Genomic DNA, 16,184 nt, shown 5'->3' with positions numbered 1-16,184 from the left:
AGATAGAAGGAAAGAGCCTTTGACATGGTTGAACACCAAAACATGCCATCTTCCCTGACTATCTTTGGGTTTTGTGGCACAGCTTTCAACTGGTTTGCTTCTTGGCTGTCACTTCTTCCCTTCTTCCAGGTTACATAATGGGGGGGGGGGGCTGCTATTTTGAGACCTCAGAAACTTTTAACAGTATCTCAGGATTCAGTCTTTCCTCCTTTTATTCTCACTCTCTCTATCAATCTCTCTCACCAAGTCTTTTGAGACTGTCATCTCTGACATGCAGAACCCATCCCAGTTAGCCTACACATCCCCAGTCCTACTTGGCTAAAACTCAATACTCTACTTCCTAGCTAAGTCTTTCACCCAGCTGGACCTATGTGTCAACCTGGATGGCACCAAAGTGTCACCCTTTTCTTCTGATAATATTGCAGGTACCCTCAGGTCAGGTCCGTCTATACAGTCCTTACACAATTAAAACCATGTTATGTTCAATAAAAAGGAATATGAAAATGAATTTATTGAGTGCATATAAATTACCATAATGTATATGTTAATCTTTGATGAGAATAATTGAAACCTGTAAGACATTTTGATGGTTTGGTATGAGCAATTCCTCATTCACATTCCATCTCTCTCTCTCTCTCTCTCTGACTCAGGACATGATTGATTTTTCACAGTACTTAATTAATATTGTTAGTTTGAATTATTAATTGGAATTCCAAATTTATGGTTAGATATTCCTCTACAAACCATTTGGTCATTGACCATCTTCTGCTGTGGTCTGAAGATGCATCTCTTCAGACTGTGCCTGGACTAACTATCACTACACTGCAGGGCACTCCCGATCTAGAATATCTCTTATCACTTGTATCCTTCCATCTTTCTCCTCTAGCACTTTTATGTTATATTTGTATCTCCATCCAGCACTTGTTATCTTGATGTTGTAGCTCATCGTCATGCCTCCTCCATAACTTTCTGACCTAGCCTATACTGAATAAACTGGAGTTAATGTGCTCATGTCATAGCATGTACTAGTTGTAAATTGTACTAGTCATTACATCAATTTAATTCTGACAGGTCTTTTGTCCTTAAATATGATAAATACATTTTGGCAAGTTCAGTGATCATCAAAATTAATTTTGCTAGAAGTGCTTGTATTGAATAATTTGTTGCAAGTCAAAGTTAAAGATAATAAAGATATGTGAGAGAAGTTGTGTCTTTTCTCCAGCAACAGCCAACGATTACAAACCCAGTATGGCTCACTATCAGTGAGTTATGCACATATTTAAAATGGGTCTGAACTATGAATTCAATATTTATTTGCATGTACTGTACTGCTTAAAATATTTATCACATTTCAAATTTGATTTTTACACTTGTGAATTATTCACTATGGACAACACAGCATCAAAGCTGAATATGAGATGCTGAATTAAATTAAACTACATTAATTCAGCCTCATTTTAAGAGACTTATTGAATGCCCTCAATCAGTCGACTTTGGAATGATTCTTAGTGAATGACCATGGTATAAGTGAAATAATACACTCCGAGGTGCGTGTAACAGGGCTTGAAAACACTCCGTAAGCAACTACTCTTTTACGGACTCCTCAATGTGGATTAATTCCTATTTATTTAGCAAGTTTTACAAAGTAAACAGGGAAAGAGCCCCTGGTTTCTATTTCACAACTGGGCTCTTGTGAAACATTTGTATAAACCCGCCCTAGGTCAGCCTCTTCCAAACTAGATGATAACGGCAACCTTTTTGTGAAACATACTTGAATTTTCTTGCAGAAGAAAATTAGAAGCAAAATGTAACTTCAGAATGTAATTTCAAAATTGCAGGCTTACCCAGCATGGTAAAAGTCTTAGTAAGCAGTAGGCAAACCATTGTAATACATCATTTAGCTATGAATCAAATTTTGTAACAAATAGGCTACTGCGACTTGACACACCTTTATCTTATCTTGTAACAGGAAACTACTGATGCAACTGATTCAGTGTCTAAACACTGAGCTGAATATGAAGTGACTGAATGGAGTAGCACAGAACTCTGTGGTCTGGTAGTACTATACTGTTTTCCACCACTGTACAGATATATCACCTTTAACAGTCTTGTGAAATGGCCGTTTGGAAACAATGACATACTCCCAACTAAGGCCCTGTAGCTGCTCAGCATTCAGTAAATACTGTGGTGACACCACAGTGTGATTGCCATAGACAGCACAGTTACTGCTTACCCAATATGCCTGGTAAAGAGAAGACTGAGCTTGTACCTTTCACAAGTCTTTGCCCAGCCACCTGTTCTATGCATATAGTGTTTTGACAATGCTCAGCACAGAATGCCCGACCAAATTGATTACAGGGGCATGGAAGCATTTGGTCTTGATTTAGAGGATTTAATTATCCATGCATTGGGATAACAGAGAAGACATCTTCTGGGAAATTTACACAACAAAGCAAGCAATATGAGTGCCACAGACTTGAACAAATACACCTGCCCATAATAGGTTTGTACTAATCAATACCTCTTGACAATTGACATTTGATCTCAACTCGTAATGTGTAAAAAATGAAAGAAACAATAAATACTATTTGGTTGCACCATCACCAGGGACAGTATACGATCAGTCCAAGTCTGACTCTTTGAATGTATTTGAATATTTAATGAAAAAATAATATTTCTTTGGCTGATGATTTCCACCAGAAATTTCTCATTTATCTCACTCATATTTCTCTGGCCTCCTGTGACCGGAATTGATAGTTAGACAATGACAGTTCTGAATCACATGACTCATTTGCCCATCAGAGCTGGAGTCAAGACACCATTTTCATTTTTTTTAGAGAGGGAGAAGACATTTTTATTTTCAATCTTTATTGTGCATTTAAATGTTAATGAAAATAATTGAAAACAAAAGTAAAAAATATAAAAAAGTTCTCCCTACTGCCTTTTTAGGATGGGCACTCCCCACTGCATTTTTAGGATGGGCAAGGGTTAAAAGTGGGTGGGCCCAGGCCCCTTAGCCCCACCCACAGCACCGCACCAGTTCTGCATTTATAATTCTGTGTTGTTCAAATGCAGCTTTTACAGTGTAACATTTTTTAATCAACATTGCCAACATTGATCACTCATGGCCTACGCTTTCAGCTTAACTCAAATTAATGGTAAGAGTGCTCAAATCTCCTTAGCCTTCCTGGCTAATTTGCTGGGTTGAGAAATCATGTGATTCTGTTAGCAGCAAGGACTATTCATGTGTGCCCTCCATCAACATTTTTTCTTTTTAAAATCTCTCACTCTCACCAGGGCTACCTGGATCCATTCTCGTACTGTTTGATTTGCTGCCTTTTCATTTTCAGCCTCCCTGAACACAGTTTCTTTTTTAATGTGACAGCAAGCTTCAGGAAGGTCACTTAGCAACCCGGCATCCAGCTCTGTAGTACACTACAAATCCTTGGTGCCAGTATTGATTTTGGTGCTTTTTCTAAAAAGAATCTCTCTGATTAAAGAGATTTTCTCTGTCACATTTAGATTCATGATACACTCAGAAAGCCAAGCTTTTTATTAACAATAATTTCAGGGATGGATTTTTGTACCAGAAGCAATTTATTTACAATGAGATGAAAACTTTCCATCCTTAAGGTTAAGAGAGTAAACATGTTCGGGGATTATTCTTTGAATTGTTTGGTGATAGGCTCTTCATTTTTATTGAGAAATTTGTTGATGAATGTAAAAAATACAAAATTTTGCTACAAATGCAGGCCCCACCAGTCACTATAAAATATATCATAACCTTAATGGAGTTGTAGTTCAATTTTGCCTAAGCTATTTTACTTTTAAATTTATCAGTTATTGAATCCTAAATAATACATAATAAAATGTTTAAATTAATTTATGATTCCCTCAGAATTCATAGTGATGGACACTAGATATAAGCGATTCGCTGCCAAACCCCCTTGGCTTGCCTTTACCTGCCCTTACCGGTCATGCAGTTCTCTTATTAGTCACGCCTGAATTATGGGATGAAAGTTATCATGCGTTTCCTGGCAGAGGGAACCAGGATTTTGGCCAAAATGTCTTGGTGCCAGAGGTTTGCTTGGTACCTGATCCTTTGACTGTCTCAGGGTGTTCATTTTATGTTAATGGAGATTTATTTTTGTTAGATTTTATTTATATTTAGAAGTATTGGGGGTGTGAATACTTCTGACACATTTTGTTTGAAAAATATTACTTGTTAAGCAAAATATTTTTATCTAAGCAATTGAATTGTAAAAGAATACAATTTTTCCTTTTGTACTTTTATTCTATACCGATTTCTTTCCTCAGTATTATCATGAGTCTGGATGATTTTGGAGGACATTGTTGAGGTACAAAACATTTGAAATGGTTTATGATGATATTAAATGAAAATCTTGGAATCGACTCTATTATTTTAGGGGGCAATTTCAATTTGATTTTAGATAACAGTATTGATATATCTGCTGGAAATAGCAGATATATCAATGGTTCCTCAACATACTTCAGTACCAATTTTCATAGATGCTTGGTGCATCAGAGATCCTTTTTTTTTGGTTACACGTGACATAAATAAATCTTGTCTAAGTAAAAATCTTGTTATAAATACATTTATCCAGGAAGGAGAGTGGCTGTAGCTCTGCATTGTGCATTTTGTGTCAATTTGAAGAGTGAGTCAGGATTACTGGCTTACCCTTCAGACCATTTCTCATAATTCCATTTCACTGAGACAACTCCAAGAGACCCACTTTGACATTGCCCGTGCAGACCCTTTCTTTCCAGGGGGCCTGATGTTAGGTTGGTCTGTTCGGCAAGTGGGTACCCACTGAAGACATTCACTTCACCATTGCCCATCTTCATTATTTTATATCCCTGTGCTAAACTGCAGGCTCACGGTACGAATGACATTTTTGCAAAGACTAAAGAATGAAGAGTGTTTCATGTCCTTCTTTGGAAGTCTCCACAGCAACATTTTCATTTACTCTACCTATGACTCACTCTGAAAATAGTGCATAAGGTCAGATGAGAGTATCTATACTCTTTATAAGCAAGCTGTTTTTTACCTTACAAAGTCTGCTGAATGCCATTTTCATGGGGGTTTCCACATCCAGCCAGTGAAGCCACTTCCTCCTGTGCTGAAGGTATTTGTGGATAAAGCTACAGCTGGTGTGGTTATCTTCTCCCTGGGACCATGGGTTGACACCTTGCCCAAAGACAATGCCACCAAGATAGTGGCTGGCCTGGCACGGCTTCAACAGAGTGGTACTCGGGCCCACTAATCCCCACCTTGGGAACAAACATCAAGCTGATCAGCTGGCTTCCTCAGAAAGAACTCCTGGTCCAGCCAAACACCAAGGATTTCATCACACGCGGTGGAGAGAACAGAGTATATGAGGCTATCTACCATGGGGTCCCCGTTGTGAGTTTCCAACGTTTTTTGGGGACAGCTACGCAATACGCCTTCAGTTGAAGGTTAAGGGGGCAGCCGTTCTCCTGGAGAACTCGAATAAGCTGACAGAATGGGACATTTTGACTACAGTGAGGACTGTGACAGAGGATCCATCCTGCAGAATCAGTATGAGGAGACTGTCTCGGGTGCACAAGGACATGCCAATATCAGCCAGAGAGCTGGCTGTCTTCTGGTGCGATTACGTCCTGAGGAACAAGGGAGCTGCCCACCCCCATGCAACATATGTATGTGTTCATCTTCGTAAGCTTTGTCTTTACTCAACTTGGTCTTTGCTTGGAAGCCTGTGGAGAGCATTCCACAGCACATTCAAGGAAAAGATAATGTGAATTATATTCATACTCTGTATTGCTCCAGAAGGTATCAAAAAATATTTATTCTAACAATATATGTGTGACTGTTTAGTGAAACTGTATCATGATGGTTAAGATTCAACTGAGTACACTGACATTAACGAATGTTAAAAAATGTACACAATTACTGTAGTTTCAATTTTATTTTAGAATCTTTTTTACAATGTTCCTTGTATATGTTCTGGAAATAAACTTGATGATCATTCAAGAAAACACAACTAGAGTGAACCTGTTGAATAAATGGGAGAAATATTCTCTCTGGAATCATACGATCACATATGTAAGCCACTTGTAAACCACAACCACAAAAAACATTTTACAAATTAAATATTACTCTATTGATATTACAGTAATTACAATAAGAATGCAAGCACAGTCCAAAGATTTTTGTGTCTTCTTTATATATCTTGCATATATGAAGAGCAATAAATTCAACATGGAATACTGACATATAGTGTGGGATTAATCCCACACTATATGTAATAAAAAAAAAACAAGTTAACACACAAACTAGTAAATAAAGTTGTTGGGTTTTATTGCATATTTCACAAACAGGAACATGACCTCTGCGGTCTAGCCTCAGTCACTGCTAACTTCACCTTCACGGTCTTCTATTTATTTATTTCTTTCTTCCTTTTACCTAGTTTTTAATAGCAGCATTTTTAAATACTTTCATTCATATATAAAATAAAGATTAGTGTACAGATTTCACAAATAATAAACTTTAAAAAGTATGGAATAATGATAGCAGCAATACTAAAAAAAGAACATTACATAGTAATAAATAATTAGTAAAACATATACAAGTGGTTGCAGAACACTTAAAATAATGATGTTGGCTCTCTTTATATGAAAAGAATAACCTAAGTGCCATGCACTTCAAGCACTATACATAGAAATCTTAGACCTACTGTAGTTCTTTCGTCTGAACGTAGAGTTTTCCTATATACTGCCAAAGGCATTCAGAGGAAACCAAGTTCAGCCTACTTAATTTTACCACTTACTCCAATGTCCATGGGTTTAAGTCAGTGTGTAAGGTAACGTACTTCAACATGCTTTTTGGCTTTTGATACAAAAAGGCTGGGTGAAGAACTAACAAAACAGGATGAATATCACATCTATTAAAACCATGTGTTAAAATAAGTGGTTCAAATTCAAAGGTACAAAAGGTTTCAAGTTAGTTGATTTAAAAAAAAAAATCCTAATAAAGGGATCTGATAATTCCTTGATGCCAACAGAAATTAATCGGGCCAGCTTCACTGCTTAGTTTAGAAGTCACTTTGATATAACTGTGATGCGATATTCCAATTTCGTTATGAATGTAATACCAGGCCAAGGGGATTAACCTAAATTCTCAATTATGTGAACTCATTCTCCAAAGCAGACCGATGAGAACAACTGCTGGTTGATCAGAATTCAAAGAACATTAAGAGTGTTTCTAGACACTTCTCCTCCCCCTCTTTCTTTTTTGTAATCCTTCCTGTGCAAAATGTAAAATACAAAAATAAACTATTACAATATTATCAGAAATAAAAGTGACTGAGGTACCCTTATTAGTATGGTTTTAGAAAGACAAAGATTTCAGATATTCTGTACATGTATTATACTTAGACATTTGATTTTCAAAAATGATTTCTTTAAAAATACTGGTTTAGAGGCTGTATATCACATATTCTACGCCATTCTTAATGTCTCAAACACATTTTCACTTTCAGTTTTTTGGTGGTTATTTCAAAGCAGATTTCATTATATAGTTGAAATATTCAAATTAGCAGTTGCACAGTCTTCACTGTTAAAACAGTTTGAAGAGATACATTTGTCTAGGATAAAGTGAACCAGGTCCTTCTCTGTGTGTTTCCATTTAAATCTTGATCAGGACTTGAATTTCTTTCAAATAACATGCTATGACATCCAACCCTAACGACACACCAGTAACGCAATAGATCTTTACGACGTATAAATCTTCAAATGCTTTTGGGAATAGGACTATTCCTATGTGCAAATCATTGTATAGAGTTTCAAACCTAAATCATGAGAAATGAAATACGGAAGCTGATACAGTAGTCTTTCCCTACTAGATTTAACACTACAGGTGCCAGAAAGGGTGCATATCTTTGACAAAACTGCCAAGATTGTGAGTCATGAACACAACAATCTGCTACTTAACGTAGTTATATTTGTGGCAGTGTCATTTGGGCAGCTGATGTGTTGTGTCCGTAGGTCCCTAAAGGCTAACCATTGCCAGGTTGTCAGGACAAAATCTGCACTCTGGGTAATTAAAAATACTTTCCCTTTTCCTGAATGCACTTCACTCAAAAAGCCACTGAGAGAAAACACAACAGTGACCTCGAAGCTGACAACTGGTCTGAAGCCTGAAGTTTATAAGACACCCTAGAATAGCAACACAGGATATAGAAAAATACTGTGATCTGGCACCAAGGGAAAATACAGACATAATACGATTAGCCATTGTTGTGTAGTTTCCGTGTCAATAGCTTCAGCACACACAGTATGTCCATCTCATGACACCGCCAAAATCCAAAACCAAGCCTGCGGACATGGCCTCTGCTTCATGTGGTCAACAGGTAGAGTGTGGCTTGGTTTTTTGCAGCTAAGCAGCTTGAATTTGCCGATTCACAATCAAGGTATGACTAGAACTCAAATACTTCAGTGGCTTTGCTGGCACAGGCAGGAGTTTGGAGAAAGGGCCATCTTTTCTGTTGTTGTTAGTGAAACTTCACTTATACACACACAGTCCCCCCAAACCTCACAAAGAATAAATGACTCTTTGGAAGCGTTTAAGGTTTGAATCTTCGGCAGCCTTGTTGCCGCTTTCCCGGTGACGGGGCTCCAAGTCTCCCTCTCGCTGATGTCCCACTCCATGCTGCTGCCCTGGAAGCCTCTAGACTCTGCTCCTTCACTGGAAGGCTGGGTCACTCCTCGTGTCTAACTGTAGCTTTGCTAAGAGGCCTCACTCCACCGCAAAGCCGCAGGTCTCCTCCACCGCGGTCAGGAGCTTCTCATAGAGCTTCTCATAGGACTCATACGGCGGGATGTCGATGCGGTTGAAGCTGAGGAAACAGTGGGGGGCGCACCTTTAGAGCACACGCACCTGGGCGTCTATACTAGCTTAAAAACAGTTTATATGGAGCTACTGAGCCAATATCATGACACACAATCAAACAGACAGGTGATGTTCAGATGCAATCAAGTCTCAGAAAACACTAGTGTATACACTAGCTGATCAGAAAGCTCTGGGATATAAGGAATTCATTGCTTTGTGAAGAAACAAATGCTGTTGCTGAACACAAAGGATCAATAAGCAATGGAATTAAGAGCTATAATTGCATTACTTTCTTACCAGGTGTGGGCTTTGGGCAGATTATCCGTGTTGGCATCTATTAAGTGGATAGTGAACAATCTTGGTCCTGCTGAACCTGTAGAACCTTACAAACATACATTCTAGTTAACACTGAACCCCAAATCTATTCTGACTTATTTATCCTGACAATTAATCATGCAAATGCAAGCAGCCAAACTCGAGCCATTCCAGAGGAAGCTGCACAAATATCGGTCAGTATTTAATTCAGGAAATTTCACAAACAACCCTGAAATAAGAACAGGACTCAAAGGGGTTTTAAAGGGACTGATTCATGCATTGAGTGTGGTGGATGTCAAAACTGAACACAGAGGACTCCCATAGGCATACATATTCAGTGCTACACAATATGCATCAGTGTAGTGTACCACAACTGGGACTGTAACTCAGAAGATGTGTGATGTTTGATTCCTAAGTGGGGCATTGCAGTTGTGCCCTTGAACAGTGTACCTAACCATACTTCAGTAAATATGCAGCCCATTCTCCATACGGGCCACTTCCTAATTGGTTCCATTTTGAGATAATTCTGAGGCTCAGCGTATTCGATAACCACCTTGCAGTGCTTTGAACCCCTGCAGGGGCACGCGCGTGGAGCCTGTGACAAACTGCAGCAGCCGCCCTCTCCTCTCCTCGTCGAAGGACTCCACCGCCTGCCAGAACCACTTGACGATGTTGCTGTCAGCCACACAGTGCTTCAGTCTGGTGTTGGATTTCCAGTCGTTCAGATCGATCTTCCCCAGGCCCCCGATGATCAGCTGCAATGACACAGAACAGGGAGGGAACATTGAAATTGTGCTGAACTGAAATTTCTGTGCATTCGTGTCCACTTCTTATTTGATGGACAGATAGTTCCAAAGATACGGTGTGGAAAAGATGCTAAGAAAATGTAACCTTGTTGTAAAAACACCATACTCTCATTTGCTAGCTAGTTGGTGATAAGTGATTAGTTAGCTTTAGGTTAGCTGGCTGGTGAATGGACTAAGGTCCATCAACAGTTCACCGTATTTACATTAGGAAGCCTTCAGTGACAAGGTTTTACTCAGTCAACAGTACCGAATACTGTTATTTTAAACACAAGAACATTTTGTCACAGGCACACTAGAGAGACAATTTATTAGTTAGTGGTAACCATTCTTCACAACAGTGTTCTGCACAATTATTACAGCATAAATATTATTATTGTACTATAATTAATGCTTTCTCCTGTCTTTTTCCCCCCCAAGTATTTTTCTTGTAATATTGCATCGACTCCCCAGTGGAACATTTCCAAAGTTACCATCATCAGCATAATGCATCATATACAGGTGCAGAATGCCAATACCTCATCAATATTAAACAAACTGAATGGCTTGTATCAACATCCATCTGATGAAAAAGACTACAGTTTCATAAACCTTTAGGTGTTGCCAAATGAGATCATGGTATTTACCTCCAGCTCCTTGTGATCGAACGGCTTCAGCAGATGCTGTGGAATTAACTCATTGAAGCCTTTTTGCAGGGCCAGGAACTGAGCTTCGATACCTCTCATAAACCTCCAGTTGACATACAGCCTGAAACACAGAGTCAAGTCTTCAGAACAAAGCGCAGCATGGCCGTTCAGGCTAACTGACCCATGTGACCTACACCCGGGGAGCACTGCCGGAAGTGTGCTGTGTTTCATTAGTGTCCGTGCGCCATTTTACATTGAATGTCCAATGACTCACCTACACTTTACTTCATTTTATGAATCGATGAATCATGGCACATACATGTATATTTACGACACATTTATTATACATTATAATCCACAAACCCTTACCAAGAAACATGGTTGGTCTAATATATATATGCCTACTGCAAGCTGATGAGTGTCTTAGGTACACCTGCAGTTGGGAATATCTGGGCATCTTACAATCCTGTATTTCCTGTGTGGCTTACCTTACATATTCTTTTTTGTTCTCCTCTGTGACTGGGATATTCCTGCCGTTTGGCTTCAGTTCATGCTGGAGGAATTTTCCAAATGAATTGTGCTCTACGCAAAACGTGTGATCCAGAACAGGCGTAATGTCGTTCTCTCTGCAGAAAAGAATAAATCATTAAGGCCGTTATTTCGGCTGAACGTGCAAACAATGTCCATGTCCGTTATCTTTCATTCCTAACGACCCAATTCCACTCATGAATGAGTGAGCTTTCCTCGCTTTATTGATCGGTGGGCTGAGGATCTTTATCAGACAGGCTCTGGAGATGCAGGACTCACAGGATCCAGACCAGGCTCTTGTGCAGTTCAGGGTCGACTGTTTCCAGGTCAGACAGCTGAATGGGCTTCCCCAGGAGCTGCTTGTAGAAAGGCAGGGTGAAGCCCCCGTTGATGTAGTGTCCGTGGAACACAGCCAGACCCATGATCCGTCCCACAAAGTGGAAATAAGACAGGTGATCCTGTAACAAATGTAATAATCATTAGTGCCCATTGCATTCCAGTGGAGATACACATACAATAATCATTAGTGCCCACTGCATTCCTGCAAAGATACACTATTATTTCCAACTAATGTTTATAGCCAACCTGCCAACACTGTCAAATAATCATTTGGAGTTCAATTGTGTTTTATCCAATTCACAGCAAAAATACTTGCAATAACATAGTGCTTTAACAAAAGAATTTCACAAAACCATTGTCAGAATAGCAACACAGAATAGCATTAACAGTACAATTTATCCTAATTAATCTAGTACATGAGCATGCAAAACTGACATCCACGGGACCCAGGCTAAGATGTCATACATCTTCTGAAACCCTCAATTCCCCAAAGAATGGTTAAAAAACACCACCTCGTCTCTTGGCACAGTAAAAAAAAAAAACCCATACTTTCAACTGCAATTTACATGCTTCATTCCTTACAAGTTAGACCATTACAAGTAAAAGTCAACAAACATAACGAGAGCAACAATACAATTCACATCTGGATATGGAGCAGGTAAGGCCTAGATGGGCAAGTCAAACAGAGAGCAGAGCTCAGAGAATGATCACAGGAAACAATGGGCATTTAGCCAGAGAAATGTACGGTGCATATAGAGCTGAGGAACAGCTAGAGGAAATAAACACAAATATGCGAGAGTATGGGACTCACAAATCAGGAGGGAGGAATTTCCTTTCTCAGCTATGACATAAAGCACCACAGCTTAACTATTGGTTGGCCTAACGCAGCTAAATGTACCACCTAATTACATCTACACTTGTCATGTCACCATACAAAGATATTAAAATAAAATGTACTATTTATTTTCTCACACAATACCACACATTTCTCATGTGGCAATGGACAATAGTTCAATTTTTTTTCCATATATCAGATTAACTGGGCTCTGCATGTGTATACTTTTGAAGTGACTGGTTGGCAGTGTATGTCAAATACAGATCACATTTCTATGCTGCCCCTTTTCTATTATTTGTAATAGAAAAGACATCTACAATCATTTAAGAGACATCTCAAGAACACAAGAATACCATAAAGATTAGACTTGTAATGTCTTTGACCAGAATAAACGTGGTTAAAAGTTACACAATTTGGCTTCTAAAAGGAAGTGGGTACCAGCTGAGTACATCTCATGGCAATCGACGACTTAAGCATCTAATGAATCTCTGGTCCTCAAATGAAGGGCTTCTGTTTTTCACCCACGAGCAATTTCAAAACAAAAGATGACAAAGCCTTGTCAGCATAGGCTGCTAAACTGTGGAGTTCACTATTAAAGAATATGAGCGGCACAAATAATATCTACATTAACGTGGTAAAGTATGTACCATTGACATAGCAAGGGTAGCCATGATTAGGACCTTCAACAAAATGAGAAAACATAGCATTGTTAATACGACCCGACAGTCAGACTTTTGTCTAGTATCATATCATATCATATCTGCGTATCATAACCTCAGAATGCATGATTAGCATGCAAACAGTGCACAGGTCGGCACATATGCTGCAGATGTTTCTCTTTCTCTGGGGGTTTTCAAAAATTAAACTGAAGCACGTTCTAGATTTTAGCATTTTAATGACGAATGCCTTCTCCAAGTCACGACAAAGCACCTGCATTCAGACCAAACGATGTGAGCGGAATACTTCAACCCTACTAATATTATAAAAAAGCAGGAGCCCTTTAAAAAATAAGCTGGATGAATAAAGGACAAATCCTGTATGCAAGCAGGTCCGTGATACTCACAGGATTGATAGAAGAGTCAGGATTGATTTGTAAAGTGTAGATGTTATCGGTGGAATACTGGAAGAGGCCATAGTACGGATTTAGCATCTCATGGCAGAGGAGATACAACCATTCCCTAGATGAACAGAGAACATGAAACATTAAGCACGCTAGACAATAACACATGGGGACCCTGCCAAGATGCTAAAGGTCACAGGAGCCTGAATAATGCATCTGTCACGTACGGAGGCCCGTGGCATTTTTCTTCCCCGCACGGGCGTTTAAGTGTGACTTGCCTCGCCACTCCTCCGTAATCTAGTCCCTCCTCTCCGCGGAACTTCACCATCAGCCTCTTCTTCAGGTCTTTGGGCCTCATCTTCATTATCTGCCTGTAGGACTCCTGACAGAATGACAGTCAGAGAGATAAGGAAACAGAGCCTGGAAGGCACATGGAATGTAAGTAAAGCCAGTAGGATCCATTACACTGCACACCGCTGGAGACTCTGCTGAGACACAGCCAGCCAGACCTAAGTAATGAGCTCAAACAGCTGCTCCTTCTCGGTCCCTGTGAATTGCGCAATGCCGTGATTAATCTTACAGTTTTCTCACACTCTTGTATAATAAACAGTGTCACTCAGTAGATACAAATGGGGAATACAAGCCTAGGAAAAGACAGAGAAAAAATTCTTAATAAAACAGCAGGTGCTAAGGAGATGTAGCCATCTGGGTATTGATGAAATCTGCTGTGCAATACTGACCTCTATTGGTAGCACTGAAGCGCAGCAAGGAATTAATCCAAGGACTGAGTAACTTGGGGAGGAAATCCCCTTTAAAGAGTGGTACAGTGCTATAGAGAAGCATGTGAGGAGAGGCAGGAGACTCAGGAACAAAGGATGGAGAGAGAGAGGTACAGGAGAGAATGAGTGGCAGAGAAACAGGACTGAGTAAAAGAGGGAAGGGGGTTTTAATGTGTGGGGGAGGAGGAGGTGCAGGAGGCAGTGCGACAGGGGAAACTAAAGGAGGTGCGTGTGCAGGAGGTGCGTCTGCAGAAGCCCACCTCGAAGATCTCCTCGCGTGACACCTCGATGCGGCAGTGCCCGGCCTGGGGCTGCTGGAGGGAGAGCTCGTGCCTGAGGAGCTTCAGTTTCTGCACCAGGTCCCTCTCATAGCGCACGGGCACCTCCCCCTCGCCTCCGCTCCCCTCCTCCACCGGCACCTCCGTCTGCCCCAGCAGGCCCTGGCTCGACTCCTTAACCTGAGAGTGCTGACTGTGACACAGCACGCACACGCACATGCAGTCACGCACATACATATACACAGACACAGACACACACACACACACACACACGCGCATACACACGCACGCAGGTTACTCCTTCCATTATCAGGGCACTCTGTCTCAATTGATTCAAAAAATCAAAAAAAAACTTACAGAGAAAAAAATCACATCAAATAAAGAAGAACAGCCATTTCATTGAATCAGTTACTAGGAGAGTTAAGATGAAAGGGTGGAGCATGATCAGGCTGAGTAAGGATCAAACGCACGGAGGAGCATGAGAGCTGCGAGCACGGCCCCGCCTCCCCAGCATATCCGCCTCTCTGCCACGCCGCGGCGAGCTCCCTGATCCACAGCCCCTCTCTCCCTGCCGGGCCTACACTGGTGAGCTCTCCCAGGTGTGATTACCTCATTATGTGATGCAACCGGGGGTCGGTGAACTGTGTTGTTCTGTTATTGTGGTCGACAAAATAAATCCTTCCTGACACTGTGCTCCTGACCTCCCAGCCCGGGGGCAGAGGTCCTAGATCTTCACAGCTCACACTGTTGAGGTCCCTGAAGGAGGAACAGCATTGAGGCGCTACACTGCAGCTGCTCCTGGAGCGCGGGGCCCTAAAGGTGGGAGTATACTTGATAAGGAGACGAGCTCGGCCGGAACCGAACAGCAGCCGAACACCGCCTCAGACAAACGTGTGTGCTCTTCGAGGCTCGGAACTGTTCATTCAGTGACACTCCACACCAGTGAGGGGGGCGGGTGCACATTCAGATACTGGGGGTTGTGATAAACCACGGGAAAAACAGAAGTGAAGCCGCCCCAAGCACAGAAAACAACTACGGCTGTGGTAAGGTATGAGAAACTTTGACAGATGGATGTCAGTGATTTCAAAGTTGCTTTAGTTTTAAATTCAGTTTAGTTCAGTTTTTAGTAGCAAAAAAAGAACAGAAGAAAGAGGAGATGGGGTATTCATCCACTCGATCAGACAGGGAGACAGGACGCAGCCAACACGGCCACCCACGTCATGTTTTAGACCGACTGCAAGCGACCTCCGCACTGACGTCGGTGTGCGGACACCTTGCCTGGGATGCGCTCACTGCGGTAGCCGAAGTCAACGCGGAGTTCAGTTTTCTCCACAAATGCGCCGTTTTACGTAATTTCGTCTGCAGAAACTAGCCGAAGTTCGTTTCCACAGCAAGTATACTCCCAGCTTAAACCCCCATTCGTCAGCTTTAAGATCAGCTCTTTACAGGTCCCCCCCCACAAACTCAACACACATTATTAAAGTTAGTCAATCACATGTTATCAATCTAACAGAAAAGCATTGTTAAACCATAGAAAATCAGGGAGAAGAAAAGGGGAAATTCATCAGCTACAGAAATAAGAAGTTCTCAGCTCATTTTAGGCCTTAACGTACCGTGGTATTCGTGGGTCATGCCAGGTGCTTACGCCGGTCTGAGTGTGCAGAAAATAAACCTGGCCCTGGACCGTTGTCCTTTGCTCTGATCAACGAAGAATAAAACAACTGTCACAAC

At 40.9% G+C, this 16,184-nt stretch overlaps 1 protein-coding gene across 5 annotated transcripts in view; it reads right to left on the bottom strand.

Annotated features, from left to right (window-relative positions):
* Positions 1-6,337: 6,337 nt before the first annotated feature.
* The window catches only part of smurf1 (SMAD specific E3 ubiquitin protein ligase 1), a 36,652-nt gene continuing 26,805 nt past the window's right edge, over positions 6,338-16,184 (bottom strand). The window contains exons 8-18 of one of the 5 annotated variants that reach the window (XM_064322558.1): positions 16,067-16,151; positions 15,063-15,266; positions 14,436-14,646; positions 13,675-13,778; positions 13,400-13,514; positions 11,442-11,620; positions 11,123-11,260; positions 10,635-10,755; positions 9,759-9,960; positions 9,188-9,263; positions 6,338-8,897 (exon numbers count right to left, since the gene is read on the bottom strand). In XM_064322558.1, coding sequence (XP_064178628.1) covers positions 8,798-8,897; positions 9,188-9,263; positions 9,759-9,960; positions 10,635-10,755; positions 11,123-11,260; positions 11,442-11,620; positions 13,400-13,514; positions 13,675-13,778; positions 14,436-14,646; positions 15,063-15,266; positions 16,067-16,151 — 1,535 coding nt within the window. In that variant the 3' untranslated portion in view covers positions 6,338-8,797. Of the gene's footprint in view, positions 8,898-9,187; positions 9,273-9,758; positions 9,961-10,634; positions 10,756-11,122; positions 11,261-11,441; positions 11,621-13,399; positions 13,515-13,674; positions 13,779-14,435; positions 14,647-15,062; positions 15,267-16,066; positions 16,152-16,184 lie in introns of all 5 variants that reach the window. The other 4 variants (XM_064322557.1, XM_064322561.1, XM_064322560.1 and 1 more) reach the window with 4 other exon arrangements.

Source organism: Anguilla rostrata, chromosome 2, assembly GCF_018555375.3.
Source record: "Anguilla rostrata isolate EN2019 chromosome 2, ASM1855537v3, whole genome shotgun sequence".
NCBI classification, from domain to species: Eukaryota; Metazoa; Chordata; class Actinopteri; order Anguilliformes; family Anguillidae; genus Anguilla; species Anguilla rostrata.
Note: the sequence above shows the minus strand (reverse complement) of the source record. Positions and strands in the feature narration are given on the sequence as shown.